An 18,032-nucleotide genomic window follows, 5' to 3' on the forward strand; every position below is an offset into this window, starting at 1 on the left:
ATAAAATAGTGCACCTCTTCTAAATGTCCATACCATAAACTTTGCGCCAAAGCTTTTGAGTTAAAAAAAAAAAAAAAACATTGAACAACAGCAATGCCGATGCAATGCATAAAAAAATAAAATGCTGTAGTATAGATTCTCCTGTTCCTCATTAAATGGATTGACTTATGCTGAATTCATGCCATCTTGGAATTACTACAAGTAAAATATTTCAACTTGCAAAAAGCATTCACGTTCCCGCATACCTCATAATTACAGCTTGTAGGCTGGGAGTTTTCTGAGAGCTACGACTTGTACCACCTGACCACAGCAGATTCATTTAAGTGCTACCTGTATGTTTAGGAGTTGATAGTGCTGTCATAGAAATGCATAATTCCAAGTCCGAGGACGTGAGCATCTTCAAGTAGAAAGTCACGTGTTGTCATCTTGAGCCTACATTAGTTTCGACGGGGCATGAAGGCAGCTTCATAAAGTAAGTGAGATTACTATGATGGGCACTAACAGAATAGATTAGCACATATGGGCCGTAACACAACCAGTATTGTTGTTCCCTGATAAGCCATTCCATTATGCTGAAGAGTAACCCCAAAATGACCAGAGATGCTATTACGGGCTGACGTCAATCTCATTAAGGAAAATGGATTCTCCCAATTTAAGGAATGCAAATGGTTCCTGGCATGCCAATTGGGATTTGACTTATTGTTGTCTGAGTGTTCATGGGACCCAGGAGACAATAGTAGCCTGTCTTGTCTGGCCGTAGGTTGTGGTGGAGAAGGCATAACTGAAGTCAATTTTCTGGACTCTGCCCTCGACCCCTGAAGGCACTTTTACTTAAGTACTGTCTCTCACTAAAATTGCTTTTCACTTTTAACCAGCCAGGCATAAATACCCACTCTGCAAGGAAAGTGAGCCCGGTCACTCCTTCCAAAAGACCTTTTTATTAATATCAATCCTGGAAAGATAAGTTTTTTTTTTTATTTTTTTTTTTTATGGTACTAATGTCAGTGGTTGAAGGAGCACAGAAATCATTCCGATATACAAAAATATTCAATTTTTAACCTAAAAGCTTCTCTGCTCTCTGTGCTGTGTGTGTTTTCCTGATCTCCCTAACAGATAAAATGTATCACTGGGTCATACCTAATTTTGTATGCAATGTATATCACATTATCCTTTGTCCTTGAATGACTTTTGTAGTGAGGCAATATGGACAGGAAATAAGATCAAGATAAAGGCTGCTAATTTTGGACTCCTGAGAGCCAGCAAACTAACTGAATTAGATTGTGATTGCCCAATGAGACAAAATGTGATGTTTAGGCTACAGAGGGGTTCAGATGGAGAGATCACTAATGTAGCGCCCCCTACCCTATTCCTTGATGGGTGGAGCACCGGGTTCTAATAATGTGTCTCTCGACTAAGTTAATTTACTTCCTGTTTTTCCCCCTGATCACCCTACTTAAATGAAGATGTTAAGTGATTATTTTTCTGCAACACTATTATATGAAATCACAAAAAAAAGTAAGTTCTTGTCAATTAACAAGTGATTTTATTTAACAAAGAACAGATGAAATAATGAAATATTGGAAAAAAATGTATTTAAATAAATGGAATAAATGGAATTCAATAAAAGATAAACAAATAAAAAGAATTAAATGAAATTCTTAAATGCCTGTTGTGTATTTCCTGTCACACAAAATCACCTTTTATCCTCTTAGATCAGAAATTCCAATATAATACTCAAATATCAATATTCAAATTTTGTATCTGAAAAAAAACCCAGTAATATAGTCCCCTTTGGATCTACAATACAATCTCAAAATCAAAATGGAAAATACAATCAGAGAAAATCAAAGAGCAAATTAAACGAAAAATATGTATTGTGGGCCCACACTCACAGCTTTAAAAAACCCAACCTGTTGCAGGCCTGTGTCGTTGCTTGAGAACGGTGTGGCCGTGAAAACCAACAAATGGCCTCTTCGCTCCAAAGAGCTAAATAAACAAACAAATGTACCTAAGTCTTCCCGTTTCGACACACCGATCCACCGATCACGTTAGACACTCCGTATGCGTCTGCAGTCTCACCAGCTGTCCGCTGAATGATTATGAATCCCGCGATGCCAGAGGAATTCTAAACCACGAGGGGATTTAGAACGCTATCTGGTTCCTCGTAATGTACTCGTCTTCCTCGGAACGATTTATGAACTCAGATGCCGCGAGTAGATTTTACTCGACGTAAAAAAAGAAAAAAAAGATTACAGTGCACACAGCAGCAGTAACATAAGTCCGTTTAAACTCTTAGTCAAAGTATAACAAATCAAACAAATTACAGAAACGTTCTTTAACACTTTCTGTATACTAAATATACTCTTTGACCACTTAGTCAGCAGTTATTTGGGTATATTTTCTCTCGAAATCACCAGAGACAAAATGCGACATCTCTTTCCGATCTGCCTCGATCTCTCGCTCTCCTCTCTCCCAATCGAAATGATCAATACCCACACATAGGCGGGAGCAAGTAAACTAATGTCCAATCACAAATAAAAAAACATACATGCTGATCAAACCCACATGTTGAGACATGTACACCTCACATAAACTTGACTGTAATCTACATAACATTAATTCAAATGAAATTGCGGCACACATAAATATCCACATACCGTTTATGACAGTTTAACCCTTGAAAGTCAGAAACATTTACATATTAAAAATTAAACATTTAGGAGATAATAAAAATCCTAGCTGGGCTACACTCTCCCCCTCCTAATGTTCTCATGTCCCCATGAGTTTCTCTGTCCCCTACATATTCAATAGAGCTTTGGGTTTGTAGTCAGTACACCAACTAGCACATAAACTACATTTAGCTAAGGGATGACACCATACTGTGCTACATGAACTTTGTCTGGAAGGACTTTGGACAGTTACCACCATACCCCTATATGCTAGTGTTAAGGGCCTATCTGTGGATTTCCCCAGTTCATCATAACTTAGTTTCTTCACAGGTTTCACTTCTCTCCTGGGACGGGGTTCTCTTCTCTCACTTTCCTCTACTCTTGAGGTACTTCTGAACGGATTGCCTCCACCCCCAAATCCTAGACCTCCAATACATTCAGAAGCCGTTAAAGCAGTACTCCCCTCTTCATGCTCTGTATGGTCTTCTGTCATTTCCAAATGAGTAGGGCTTTGAGTAGCTCTGTATGGTACAGTGTTTTTATCCGATGCCAATGAAGAAATGAGCATTCTGTCAAATGATGGCTTTTGTTGAACTGGATAATATTCATCCATGCTATTTTCACTGTCAGACGCTATTACTTCAGACTCAATATCTTTCCCTCTCATGTCTTTGTCTTTCATCTGGTGTTTCTGGGTTTTTTGTTCAGTTTTGGACCTTGTTACCCGTTGTGCCGGAACTTCACTTCTTGGATTAGGTAAGTTTACTCTCACACTTTCTCCTATAGGTAGCAAATGATCCCTGTGTAATGTTCTTATGCCTCCAGTACCCGCTTCTGGTTTCAGTCTGTAAACCGGCAAGTTTGGCAATTTCTCCTGAACAATATAAGGGAGGGAATTCCAGCGATCCACTAACTTATGCTTCCCAGTTAATGCAAGATTCTTGATAAGTACTCGATCTCCCTTCTCCAGAATCTGATGTTTTACTCTACGATCATAGAGCCTTTTATTTCTCTGCTGTGTCTTCAGAGAATTTTCCACTGCTAGCTGGTATGCATGTTGTAAATCTTTTTTCACACCTTCAACATACTGGTGATATTTCAGACCACTTTCACCTTCCGATGAAGTCCCAAATTGTATGTCCACAGGAAGCCGAGCCTCTCTCCCAAACAGCAGATAATACGGGGAGTACCCAGTGGTTTCATTTTTAGTACAGTTATACACGTGTACTAATTGGCTAATACTCTGACTCCATTTGCTTTTCTTGGCCGGATCTAGCGTTCCCAGCATAGAAAGAAGAGTGCGGTTAAACCGCTCAGGCTGTGGGTCTCCCTGAGGATGGTAAGGGGATGTTCTGGACTTACGAATTCCCAAGATTCCCAGCAACTCTTTGATAAGCTTGCTCTCAAAATCACGACCTTGGTCGGAATGAATGCGGGCAGGCAGACCATAATGCACAAAAAACTTCTCAACTAAAATTTTAGCTACAGTTATTGCTTTTTGGTCTTTTGCTGGATACGCTTGGGCATAGCGAGTGAAATGATCAGTCATTACCAGAACATTGCAAATCCCTTTAGAGTCTGGTTCAATGGAAAGGAAGTCGATGCAAATTAGGTCCATTGGTCCACTACTGGTGATATGATTCAGGTAAGCAGATCTTTGGGGTAATGTTTTCCTTGCAATGCATTGTCCACAATTTTTTACGTACTGCTCCACTTCTGTATTCATACGTGGCCAATAGAAACGATTTCTACACAGCTCTGTGGTCTTCTCAATTCCAAGATGGCCAGACTCATCATGAAGAGAATGCAATACTTGAAATCTGTATTCTTTTGGGAGAACTAACTGTTGAATCTCCTTTCCGCAGGGGCTCTTAATGACTCTATACAATAGATTGTGGCGAATCATTAATTTGTCTCCCTGTTGTCTCAACAGAGATTCAGGAAGCGTTGAGTTCTTAGCAGCTGTGAGCACTTTCCCTTTTTTGACTTCCTGTCTCACCGGTCCAATGATGGAATCCTGCTCTTGAGCAATTTGCAAGTCTAAATTGGACAACTGCGTCTTATGCTCCAGTTCCAACTGTATAGGGCAGACATATGCATGAGGAATACTTTCTGAAGGAATCCCTAACTGATCTACTAGCCTTCTGCAAGATTCTTCATCAGATGTAGTATCTGCAAGCTGACAGATAGCCTTCACACCTGACCTTGGGATGTCAATCCATTCAGTTGGCACATCTGTGGACATAGGATTTCTTGACAAGATGTCAGCATCTATGTTGTGTCGACCCGGTTTGTACTGGAGATCAAAATCGTAAGTAGCTAGGGCAGCCAACCACCTATGACCCGTGGCATTTAGTTTAGCACTTGTTAGCACGTAAGTCAAGGGATTGTTATCAGTCTTAACCGTGAATTTTGCGCCGTACAAATAATCATGAAATTTGTCAACTATTGCCCATTTTAATGCTAGAAACTCCAACTGGTGTATCGGGTAATGCTGTTCAGCTGTACTCAATTTTCGGCTTGCATATGCAACTGGCCTTAACCCTTCTGGGTATTCTTGGTTCAGCACAGCTCCCAGTCCACTCAAACTTGCATCCACATGTAATATGTACGGCTTAATGGGATCTGCATAGGCAAGTACTGGAGCATGTGTGAGGCAATGAATGATGTGATGGAAAGCATCTGTGCAAGCCTTATCCCACCTTTCACCAAATGGCTCAGATTCTTGGTAGTATTTTCCATTTGAGGTCATTTTGCGTTGACCCTTTGCAGGAGGATACCCTTTAGTTAACTCAGTCAATGGTCTTACTATCGCAGAGTAGTTCTTGATAAATCTACGGTAAAACCCGCAAAATCCTAGAAAAGATCTCAAAGACTTCAAATCAATGGGCATTTTCCAGTTAATGACAGCCTTCACCTTTTCAGGATCTGGAGATACTCCTGCTGCAGATACAACGTGCCCCACATAATTGACTTTCGGCTGACAGAATTGACACTTGTCAATGGACACTTTTAGACCATACTCTTGTAGTCTATCCAGCACTTTCAACAGCCTCTCTTCATGTTCTTCTAACGTCCGTCCAAAGACAATAATATCATCCAAGTACACGATAACTTGGAGGAGATTCATGTCTCCAACAGCCTTTTCCATTAGGCGTTGAAAAGTGGCTGGAGCCCCAGTCACACCCTGTGGCATACGTTCAAATTGGTAGAAGCCCAGAGGACAGATGAACGCAGTCTTTTCTTTGTCCTCCTCAGCCATCTCAATCTGGTAATATCCACTGCGTAAGTCTAAGACAGAAAACCACTTACTCCCTGACAAACAATCTAAAGCATCCTCTATCCTAGGGGTTGTGTATTGGTCAGGGATGGTTCTGGCATTTAATGTCCGATAGTCAATACACATTCGGATGGCTCCATTCTTTTTCCGGGCAATGACTATTGGTGAAGCATACGGACTTCTGGATTCAGTTATAATCCCGGCTGCCAGTAAATCTTTCAAATGCCGCCTAACATCATCGATGTCTGCTGGTGCAATTCTTCTCGATCGCTCGCGAAAGGGTCTACAATCATTTAGTCGTATGGTATGTTTTACGTCTTTAGCTCTCCCTACATCCCACTCGGTCACAGAAAACACCATTCCTCGCTCCGACAGCTTCTCTCTTAACCTTGCTTTCCAATTGGCTGGAACTGGCGAGTCACCAAACTTAAAGATTTTTGGGTCTAATCTTTTGGCCCCAGTCTGAACTCCTTGCGCTACTATGACAGTGTCAGTGGGAAATACTTTGGCTATCACCGTTCCCATGGGTATGGTAATATCTTGGGAGGTGTCATTGCACACCAGTAGTTTGAAACTATCTACATTCATGTCAGAAGAATGAAGAACAGTAGGTGGAACCAGAATTCCAGCTGGAAGGTGGCTATCCTTGGATGCTTCAAGAAGAAAAATGTCTTTCCTCAGTTGTTTCTCCATTTCTGCCTTGCACACTGCATACCGCTCACCTCTTGATGGTATGGTTAACCCTCCTGGTCCAGTCCACAATATTTGTCCCTCATCTGATTCTGTGACCTCCACTTTCCCTTTGATCTGGGCCTCAGGTAGTTTAAACAATTCTGATTGGATTCTCAAGGAGTAAGCTTTATTTGACACACTAGAGGCTGGATTGAGTGCAGTCAGTCGCTGGAAGAAGTTTGCATTCGTTCCAATGATAACTGGAACCTGCTGAGTTCCTGGCGGTTCTGGGCAAACCAATGCCAAGATGGAAACGGTCTCTGCTTCACCAGTGAGTATAGCAGGAAAGGAGACATCTACTACTATGTAGCCCTTATAAGGATAACTCGATTCACTAAGTCCCCAAATAGACAATCCAGTAAGTGGTTGAATAGGAACTGGGGATAAGTATTTGGAATACCATTGTTCGAAGACAATAGTGACCTGCGATCCACTATCAAGAAGGGCTGTACATGGGCATCCATTCACCTTCACAGGAATGTTAGAAACAGGACCCACTAGTCCTCTGGGGAGAGAGTTTGCTTCATTGCTGTTCATTTCAGTCTGATCAAATTAACAATTAAAACTATTGGCACAAACAGTGTTTCCAGTATATCGACTTTTATCAGATTTAACTTGCCGGAGAGAGCGCACCAGTTTCTGTATCACTAGCGTGGTATTTTCTGGAGCTTTGCATTTGGTCGCAATGTGCCCATCCTCTCCGCAGCGGTAGCAGAAAAAATCTTCTCGATTCTTTGAGGATCTTGCCTGATTTCTAAACTGGACTGGCTTCGGATTCGATACGTCCTGTGGTGACTGTGTAGTAGAGCTCACATTCATCACTGAGAGTTGGTCTTGTAACTTCTGAACCTGCTTTTTTAACAGTTGCACCTCAGACTCTTCCTGAACTTCAACCCTTTTCTTAACATGTTGGTCTCTAGACTCCACTCTCAATGATGCAACGGGTTTCTTCTCAGAACCGCCTTCCACTCTGAACCTTAACTCCTGTATTTCTTCACGTAATTGTTCCACCACAGAAGAGCTAAATTTGTCATCAGTCTTCAGATGAATGGGGTTTACTGAGGTTCTGATCTTATGACGGGTAGCTTCATTCTCCTCTGCTTCCTTAATTTCGTTCAGTAATGCTAAGAAATTAGGTGGTTGTTCTTTCCTTTCCCTGAGTCTCAGCTGCAGCAGCATAAGGTCTGCTTCCACAGCTCCACGGATCAATTGTTCAATCCTCACGCGGTCCATCAACTGTGGTGCCAATCCTCCTCTTTGGACCACTTTAGTTAAAGATTTCTCTAATCGTCTCAGAAAATCGGACAACGCCTCTCCTGATGATTGTCGAAGAAGACGGAAAGCAAAGTAAAGATCCTCTCCAGATTCAAATGTCCCAAACGTATTCTCCAAAGCATCCAGATACTGCAATGCACTAGCATCCGGACTTGAAAATCTGACAGCCTTAACAATATCCAATGCTGGTCCTTTTAAACATTCCATTATTCTTCTTCTTTTTTCTCTTTCAGAACATTCACACTCTACAGTCATCAACCTGGCTTGTTCCATCCAGTTTTCCAAACTTTCCTCTCCTGTGGGAGTGGGAACAGTACCGGAAAAGGTACGCAATCGGCGATAAGCACTAGCATCAGTCGATGGTTTAGCGGTTTTCTCCAATAATTCCCCCACGGCACGTATGATAGATTCAGGAGAACTAGTTTTAGGGCCCGACTGAGTGAATAGAGCTTGCAAGTCAGACATAGATTTTCCCTCTTCACTTAAGAACATGGACAGTTTCTTTGAGAATTCTGAAACGGGACCCTCAGCTGAAGCCACTACTACCTTCCATGCTTCTTCTCCTGGAGCAGGCATTAATTCTGGTGGAACTCGAGTTGGATCAATGACTTCTCGGCATTCACAGAGCACCAAAATAGTACTAGAACTTGGTCCTGATCTTGAGTCTCTCACACGAACTCTGCCGAAAGCTTTTACAGTCTGCAGTGTCTCTTCTATAAACATCACATCAGTCTGAGCAGGCACTCCTATTAACAGTATGCCATGATTCTCCTCAATGTCCTTTTCCTTACACCATTTGGAAAATTCAGCCAGCAAAATTGGGTCTTGTGTAAAAGCCATGCTTGGAGCTCTGATTAGTGATTGTCAATTCACTAAAATAAACTTAACACTCAATTCAGTTCTTGTTTTTTAGGGTCAGCTGATGACAGGAAGTAAGAAATCCCGGACGAGCCCCCATAAATGTAGCGCCCCCTACCCTATTCCTTGATGGGTGGAGCACCGGGTTCTAATAATGTGTCTCTCGACTAAGTTAATTTACTTCCTGTTTTTCCCCCTGATCACCCTACTTAAATGAAGATGTTAAGTGATTATTTTTCTGCAACACTATTATATGAAATCACAAAAAAAAGTAAGTTCTTGTCAATTAACAAGTGATTTTATTTAACAAAGAACAGATGAAATAATGAAATATTGGAAAAAAATGTATTTAAATAAATGGAATAAATGGAATTCAATAAAAGATAAACAAATAAAAAGAATTAAATGAAAATCTTAAATGCCTGTTGTGTATTTCCTGTCACACAAAATCACCTTTTATCCTCTTAGATCAGAAATTCCAATATAATACTCAAATATCAATATTCAAATTTTGTATCTGAAAAAAAACCCAGTAATATAGTCCCCTTTGGATCTACAATACAATCTCAAAATCAAAATGGAAAATACAATCAGAGAAAATCAAAGAGCAAATTAAACGAAAAATATGTATTGTGGGCCCACACTCACAGCTTTAAAAAACCCAACCTGTTGCAGGCCTGTGTCGTTGCTTGAGAACGGTGTGGCCGTGAAAACCAACAAATGGCCTCTTCGCTCCAAAGAGCTAAATAAACAAACAAATGTACCTAAGTCTTCCCGTTTCGACACACCGATCCACCGATCACGTTAGACACTCCGTATGCGTCTGCAGTCTCACCAGCTGTCCGCTGAATGATTATGAATCCCGCGATGCCAGAGGAATTCTAAACCACGAGGGGATTTAGAACGCTATCTGGTTCCTCGTAATGTACTCGTCTTCCTCGGAACGATTTATGAACTCAGATGCCGCGAGTAGATTTTACTCGACGTAAAAAAAGAAAAAAAAGATTACAGTGCACACAGCAGCAGTAACATAAGTCCGTTTAAACTCTTAGTCAAAGTATAACAAATCAAACAAATTACAGAAACGTTCTTTAACACTTTCTGTATACTAAATATACTCTTTGACCACTTAGTCAGCAGTTATTTGGGTATATTTTCTCTCGAAATCACCAGAGACAAAATGCGACATCTCTTTCCGATCTGCCTCGATCTCTCGCTCTCCTCTCTCCCAATCGAAATGATCAATACCCACACATAGGCGGGAGCAAGTAAACTAATGTCCAATCACAAATAAAAAAACATACATGCTGATCAAACCCACATGTTGAGACATGTACACCTCACATAAACTTGACTGTAATCTACATAACATTAATTCAAATGAAATTGCGGCACACATAAATATCCACATACCGTTTATGACAGTTTAACCCTTGAAAGTCAGAAACATTTACATATTAAAAATTAAACATTTAGGAGATAATAAAAATCCTAGCTGGGCTACACTAATGAACATGCTTGTGCATTTTTTTTTTAACAAATCTTAAATTAAAGTATAAATTAAAATAAACATATTAATAAAAACGTATTAAATATATATATATATATATATATATATATATATATATATAATTTTTTTTTTTATATATATTTTGATACATTGATAAATGTTATATTTTTGTTTACAAATTAAGATTTTTTTAAGTTGTATTGTGTTGACTTTTAGTCTTACGATAAGGTTTTTATTTAATTGATGTATTTTTTTAAGAAACCTCTAAATATTTTATCTAATTATAGCCCCTTTCACACTGCACGTCGTACCCGGCATATTGCCGGAACATTACCTTCTGTAGCATACTGTGTTCTGATTGGTCAACTGACATAGTCAGGTTTGATTGGTTGTTCCGCACACACCTCCACGTTAAACTATGCGTAAGCATCTGTTTGGGGTGAATTATGTCTTATTCCTCTCACCACGAAGCAAACAGTAAAATAAAAAACTTGAACAGTCTTGCTGCTTTTTCTTCTGTGTGGGTGTATTCAAGCCGCGCGCTTCAGTTTGAATCTGAATAGCGCGTTCAGCGCGGGTCACATTAGATATAATGAAGGGAGACATGAAAAACAGACATCGCGTTGTTTTCATATGGATTACTTTATCACAGAATATCTGTCTTCGGCAGCACTTGTTTAGTTTTAAAGTAGACATGTCAAGCTTTCTATAGATATCTCTCTCATGTCTCTTCCTTGAGTATTCACGGAGTTACACTTCATTTTAATGACGTGTTTGTACATGACGATAAGCACAAACAGAGGCTGCAGACAGCACACATACTGATAAGACGCTCGGGAGAAAACAGACACATAACTTCATAATCATACTTGCTCTAAATAAAGTTGGTAATGAACCATCTTTTATGGCCAAACGCTTTGAAAATCCCGCTGTACTCACCGAGATTAGAAAAGCAGTCATCAGTGAAATGTTGTGAACACAACAAAAGTGATTTGTTGCACTGCTCTGGTATTGTGGTGAAAATGAATTTTAGCCATTGGTTCTTCTGATCTTCATTCTTTGGCAGTGAAAGTAAAACACACTGTCTCCTCGACATGATGCTATCACACCAACCAGAGCGTCTGTGTGGGGGGTGGGGCAGGTCAGAGTTCCGTTTCTCCCAAGACGGTAGGCGGAGATTATTATGCAAAGTGTTCTAGTGACGTACATAGAGATGGGCAAAAGATTTGAAATCTATAACGACTCATTTCAGCGATTCAGAGTTGACTCCTTACTTTAGAAGCCAATAACTTTATCGTGTACTTTTTGGTTTAATTATTTCAACATTGTTTACACAGACGGAAAGCTACATCATACACTGTAATACAGGTAATTTTTGATTTCCCATCTGTGTGGCAGTTCAGTTCATTTTCCAATGAAATGATCAACGTGATCTCATGAGAATTTGTTTGTATTTTATGTAAAATATGGTTCTACAAAATGTACATTTATTTATGTTTACACAGACATTAAAATGTAAAATACTGACATATTTACAGCAATGGGCCTACTGACGTATTGACGACATCTAAAATGTAAATCATTTACATATGAATAACTTAACTGACTTAAAATTTAATCCTTATGAATATTGAAATTGCGGCAACAACATTTTATTATATTGTATTCAGTTTTCATATCGATGGCATTATGTTTTCAATTGAATTTACTTATTATGAAATAATGTTTTGTTCTATTCCGTGATTTCTGCTGCCAACACATTTGGAAGAATACTTAATGTTAAACAAGACTACAGTTTATAAACCTTAAAATTTATAAAATTTCTGCAATTGTTTAACCATTATTTATTTCGTAATATTTACTTTGCAGTGGGACACAAAAGGCATTTTCTCCGACATGCTTTTACTGACAACAGGACCACAAAATACAGCAAAAAACGCAACATAATTTCAAAAAGAAACAACCAAACTTACAAGTATGTATTGTGCTAGTAAACATTACGTACTAATACCTACTTATAAACAATGAGATCAGGCCGAAATTACAAACTTCTCCAATCAGATAGTCTGATTAAACCATTTTCTTACATTCAAATACAAGTTGCTTCCATCTTAGTCACATAACCATGTGCCGTTCCCTGCACTAAAATGCCTTTACCTCATTGCATTTGTCCATATTACATGACAGATGCTAACGATATCGATCTGAGCACCTTGTTCCCTATCTTAGAGAAGGGTCACCGAGTGCTCTCCTTGACCAAATCAATACAGAAATGGTGGTTAGTGGACTCTGAGCTCTCTGTCATGGTTGAGCGCATATACAGAGCTCTGTTGCTCCATTTAGCCTTGGGAACTTTGGGCTCCTGAGAAACAATGGACTAATTGAAGACCTACAGCAGACCCCTGACACTGTAGCCTGGCCTGGTTGTGTTCTGTTGTTCAGAAGACAGGAAATAAAGAAGGGCTATCTTCTATCTTCTCTCTGTACATCGCTCCCTGTGCCCCAGGCAGTAATGTGGCCTTATTTATGACACAAATCGGTCCCATCCTCCGTACTGAACTGTTATCACATACATGCACGAGCCTAGTAGTCAATCAGATCCCAATTATCTTTCAGAACTGTGAAGACTTGTATCTCCACTTAGTCTGTTTACTAAACTTTGAAACCCAGTAAACTCAATTTAATTCTACATACACTATTTTTAAGGCATCACAGACTCTAAATCTGACTCAAACCATAGCTAAATTATGTTTTCTAAGACCTTATTCTGACTAGACTGAAAGCATTACAGATAATCCCAGAATGCACTGCAACAAGCACAGTGGACAACAATCATATTCTATTCAGTCTCACAAAATATCAATACAAAAAACTGGTTGATATAAAGACAATAACTGTACTGTCGCTTGCATGAAGCAGACATGGACGATGAATTAGCGAACCCGAGTGCAGTTTTATTCCCAAAGGTAATGACCCAAAAGCCTAAACAAACCATGAACTTAATCCTAGATGTCAAACAAAAGATCAACATTAACTATGAGCTTGATTAGACATAAAACAATGACCTGGCACCTAAAACATAGAAAAGTATAACATACTTCAATACACAACAAAGTAGATTAACTTTTGAGTTCAAGTTAGAGTCCATGGTTGGGTTGGGGGGGGGGGTTTTAGTTAGAAAAACGGTAGGCAATGTATTGGTTAGTCAACGTCACAATGGCTGGTACTGTGTTTTTATCATAAGATTATGTAAAATGAATATTGCAGTGCTGAAAAATAACTTATCACCACAGCAATATTTTGATACAAAAATCTGAATATTTTTCTATTGATCTATTATTCTGCATTTACATTGCAAAATGCATAATTCGGTCATCCTCTTAGCACCTCAACAAAAAAAGTCTAAATGGATTATATAGCCTACAAAATACGCAAAGAGTGCTCCATTTCTAATCACTAAAAACGTCTCAAGCTCACAAAGTTCAATTAAGCTCTAGACACTGCACAATGAACATATTGTCTACATTTATATGTGGCTCAGTAGGAGAACATTGTGTTAGCAGTGCAAAAGGTTGTGGGTTCAATTCCCAGGGAACACACATGCTGGTAAAAAAAAAATAATATATATATATATATATATATATATATATATATATATATAGCCTGCATGCACTGTGAGTTGCTTTGGATAAAAGTGTCTGCTAAATGCATAAATGTAAACTTGAACATAATTGCCAAACAGATGTGTTCAAGAAATTAACAGGTAAATATGTGATTGGTTATTTTGCCCAAGACTATGAACACATAGCGCTAACACAAATACATACTGGTGCATTTACAAAATCTTCTAGATCTTGCTTTTGTTTGAGGGTGTTTTGTCACGTAAGTAAATGGTTACGTAAGATCATGAGAACAGTGGAAGTTGTCTGAGTCTCAAGCTGAATGCATGCTGAAAGCCACAGTAAGAGCTTAAGTACAAGACTATGGGTTAATCGCATGTAATAAACAACCAATGAAAAAACCTAACTGCTAAACAAGATTACAAGACAAATGAACATAAACCAATGAGAGAAGAGAATTAATAAAGAGATAAGACAATGAACCAGTGAAAACATGACATGAGAAACAAACGGGAACAGAAGGTCTTATGATATGAAACAGTGATGACATAAAAGACATCACTAGATAGACCTGAAGTGAAAATATGAAACATGAACAAAAAAGTGTTTTGCTTATTAGAGAATCACATTTACTATAAATAATCTAACCACAAAAACTACATAGAATACACCAATATTGAGTTCCAAAGTTTAATGTTAACATGTTTTGTGTGTGCTATGTATTATTTGAGATTAGTATCATGTTAGCTTAGCAACATGCTAATGGCAAACAGTTGGATTTCAGTATTGGCATGTGCTGTTTATTTTTGTGCTTAAGAGTATTTTGTTAACTTAGCAACATACTAACATCAAAGTCTTGCTACTCAATATTGTCTGTGCTATGTATTTTGGACTTTTAGAATATCACGTTAACCTAGCATCACGCTAGGTCAACTATAGGTGCCATACATTATAATACGGTAATGAATTGATATATTAATGGTAAATACAGTAGTTGAATTGAACCTGTTTCAAAATTGATGAATTTCACCTTGGTATAGATCTGATTTGAACCAACTTTAGCTTAATAATAACTCTATTGCATTCATAATCTGAATCTGTCTTCATAGTTGAGTTTCCAAATTTGATTCTGTTATGTTCATGTTTATCACTGTAAAGCTGGTTTGACTCACTCTGTGTGTATAAAGTTCTATAGAATTAATGGTGACTTAACTGTGGTATGTACAGTATTTTTCAGCCTATAAGACTGTTACCTTAGAAACATGGTAAGCAACTTTTGGATTTCAATATTTGTGTGTGCTATGTATTGTTGTGCTTAATAATTAGCTTAGCGGCATGATAATTTCGGCTTATATTAAAAATTAACCATGTGTTAGTTGAGTGTGTTAACTTCAACGAGGGAGATTTGTATGATGCATGCTAGCCGAGTTGCAGCCTAAATGGTTAGAATGCTGTCTTTGTGAGCAGTAAGCAACAAGCTTAGTTTAGAACAGAGCATAATAGTTAAAGTTCAGTGTGTAATGTGCCTAACAATTCCCAGGATGTGTGGATAGAAGCTTTGCTTCTCATTGCTGCAAGTATGCTGTACTACAGTGCAAGTGCAGTAGGCCTGCTTCCCGCCCACTCTACCTCCTCAATCTTTCTTTCTTTCTTTGTCTGTGCGTCTTTCTCTTTCCCCTCTTACTCTCTGCCCTTCTCAGGGGCAGATTAGAGTGGTTGTAGGAAGAGGGTCACATGCACTTCCTGGTTTTGGATCACCGCCTGGTCTATTTTAAGTTCATAGGCCTGAGATTTTTCTTCGGCGAACCCATACAGTACAAATCAAGAGTGTCACAGAGAAAAAGCCCAAAGCAAAGGCCATGATATTCACATAGTGCTGTGGTGACATAGAAAAACAGATACCAATCAAGTGACTTGACTTGCAGCATTAGAAGAGCAATTCTTGCAGTTTTCTGTGAATGAAAATACCATGTTTCCCAAGAATAGATGTGGTGTCTATATTGGCTGAATTTAGGAATGCATACATGGATATTACTGCCAAAAACCCTCAATTGGCTTTTTTTCTTGACGTCATTGATCACTGCGGGATAATGGTCAAAACGTGGCTTATGTAATTGAACTTTATTGATCTGAAAAAGCAGCATGTTGCTCAGGCTCAGTAAATCAAATATGCTGAACTTCTCATGTTCAGATGATCAGTGTCCTGCTGCTTATGTTGAGTGTTTGCCCAAGATTTATAAGGAACCTCCCAAGGTACTGAAATGAAAGCAAAACTGGTTGTGTATCTCAAATTCCTAAAGGTTTATTTTTCTTGTTTCTTCTCATAGATGACAGATCGTCAACCACCCACATTTCCCGATCCTTGGCTAATGATCTGGGTGGCTCTCTGGCCCCGCTGATTGGTGAACGTAAAATGTCTGTTCCTGCCCACTCCAGCCAGCCAATGCTGTTCACATTCGACATACCTGTACGTCACTCCCATAGTTCTCTGTCTAATAGTGCTCCTCAGGACTACCTCTTCCTCCATCAGTGCATGAGCCGCAAGAGTGAGAGTGCACGGTAAGAGCCAGGATCTCTGGGGATCTACTCATATTACACCCTTTATAGCTTGGACTGAGAAAACTTACAATATTGTCTTGTTACTGTTACTTCAGTACTGGAAGCTTCAGTACTTTATTTCAGGTGGTACAACATATAGACAAAAAGCTGATTTCATATCAAAGTCAATAAGTCTCTTAAAATACCAGATAATTTGACCATTTTAGGGCAGGCAAGGGTAGTTCAGGTTGTAAAATGTCATGTGATTGATTCCCCAAAACAAAAGGATATACTTACATATGTGTTAATATATAATGATATTTGTAAAAAAAAAAAAAAAAAAAAAAAAATATATATATATATATATAACTTGTGCAAGGGATCCATACAGAGTGCCTTCTTTATTCAAGATACCAGCATCCAGAGATGAAACCTGTCATATACTGATGTATGATCTGTAGAGAACTGCACATAGATCAAAATCATGCAATGAAAATTATTCTGGAAATTGATAAACCATTACGACAGAAAATAGTTGCTGACGGAAGCTAATGCGTTGGTGTTGTTCATATAAAAAAACAGAAAACAGTGTTTATTAAATGCACACAAATCAGAAAAACAGTAAATGACTGATCCTAAATATTTTTTTTTATGACAATTAAACACCCCTCTGTATTCCTCAACTGTCAGTAGTCTGCTGTATGCTTATTATTAATATTATGTTTATTTAAATAAAGAATGATATATTTTCATAAATTGTAAAGTATTTATTTAAGTATTGTATTGTCTTTCCTAGCAGAATCGTTTTTTTAAGACAGGATTGTTTTCATTGCTGTATTACAGTAATGGGATTTTTATTTTATTTTTAATTTCAGAATTATAGTAATTTCCCACATTTCAGTAAGAAAATGATATATAACATGTTTAACTGTAATAAAAATAATGTAGCAAAGCATTTTTATAAAAAATAAAAAAATAAAAATAAAATAATAATAAAAATCTCCCGGATTCGGGGTGAAATACGGCCCTCAGTATAAATATATACTGGTTTTAATTCTTGTCATCTGTCACTGGAAAATGAGATCATCTTTGCAAGGATATTAATGTGACTAGGTCATAAGCAAAGATGTTTTCAACTTTAAACAAACACTGATGAGACCATCCTACAAATTCTGGAGCAGGCGGTGACGTATTGTAGTGTTTGCAGAAGGATTCACTTACAGGATGTGCTCATCAGTCATTTCACCCTGATTCACTTCCTTTGATTCTAATCCTACTGAAATAATGCCAAATGAGATAGAATTGTGTTATAATGCCTCTGGATAATCGACCCGTCAAAGATTTACTATGCTTACTATTCATTTCATCCCCCAAACTAATTCTCTTCACACAGTCATTTGACTCAAAACCTGCAGAAAGTAAACAAACTATATTTGATCCAGTGTGTACCAGCCTTGTCAGTTTTATTGGGGTAATGGCCATGATATTCATCATCACTACCCAAGATAGAGTGTCATAAACACTTTTCATCATACATCATCATGCTCCAA

At 38.4% G+C, this 18,032-nt stretch overlaps 1 protein-coding gene across 1 annotated transcript in view; it reads left to right on the forward strand.

Moving 5' to 3' along the window:
- Window positions 1–18,032, forward strand: part of LOC128028764 (GRB2-associated-binding protein 2) — an 82,004-nt gene that overhangs the window by 48,808 nt on the left and 15,164 nt on the right. The window contains exon 3 of the mRNA XM_052616085.1: window positions 16,272–16,503. Within this exon, the coding sequence (XP_052472045.1) occupies window positions 16,272–16,503 (232 nt within the window). The remainder of the gene's footprint in view (window positions 1–16,271; window positions 16,504–18,032) is intronic.

This window comes from Carassius gibelio, chromosome A15, assembly GCF_023724105.1.
Source record: "Carassius gibelio isolate Cgi1373 ecotype wild population from Czech Republic chromosome A15, carGib1.2-hapl.c, whole genome shotgun sequence".
In the NCBI taxonomy this organism is placed as follows: domain Eukaryota; kingdom Metazoa; phylum Chordata; class Actinopteri; order Cypriniformes; family Cyprinidae; genus Carassius; species Carassius gibelio.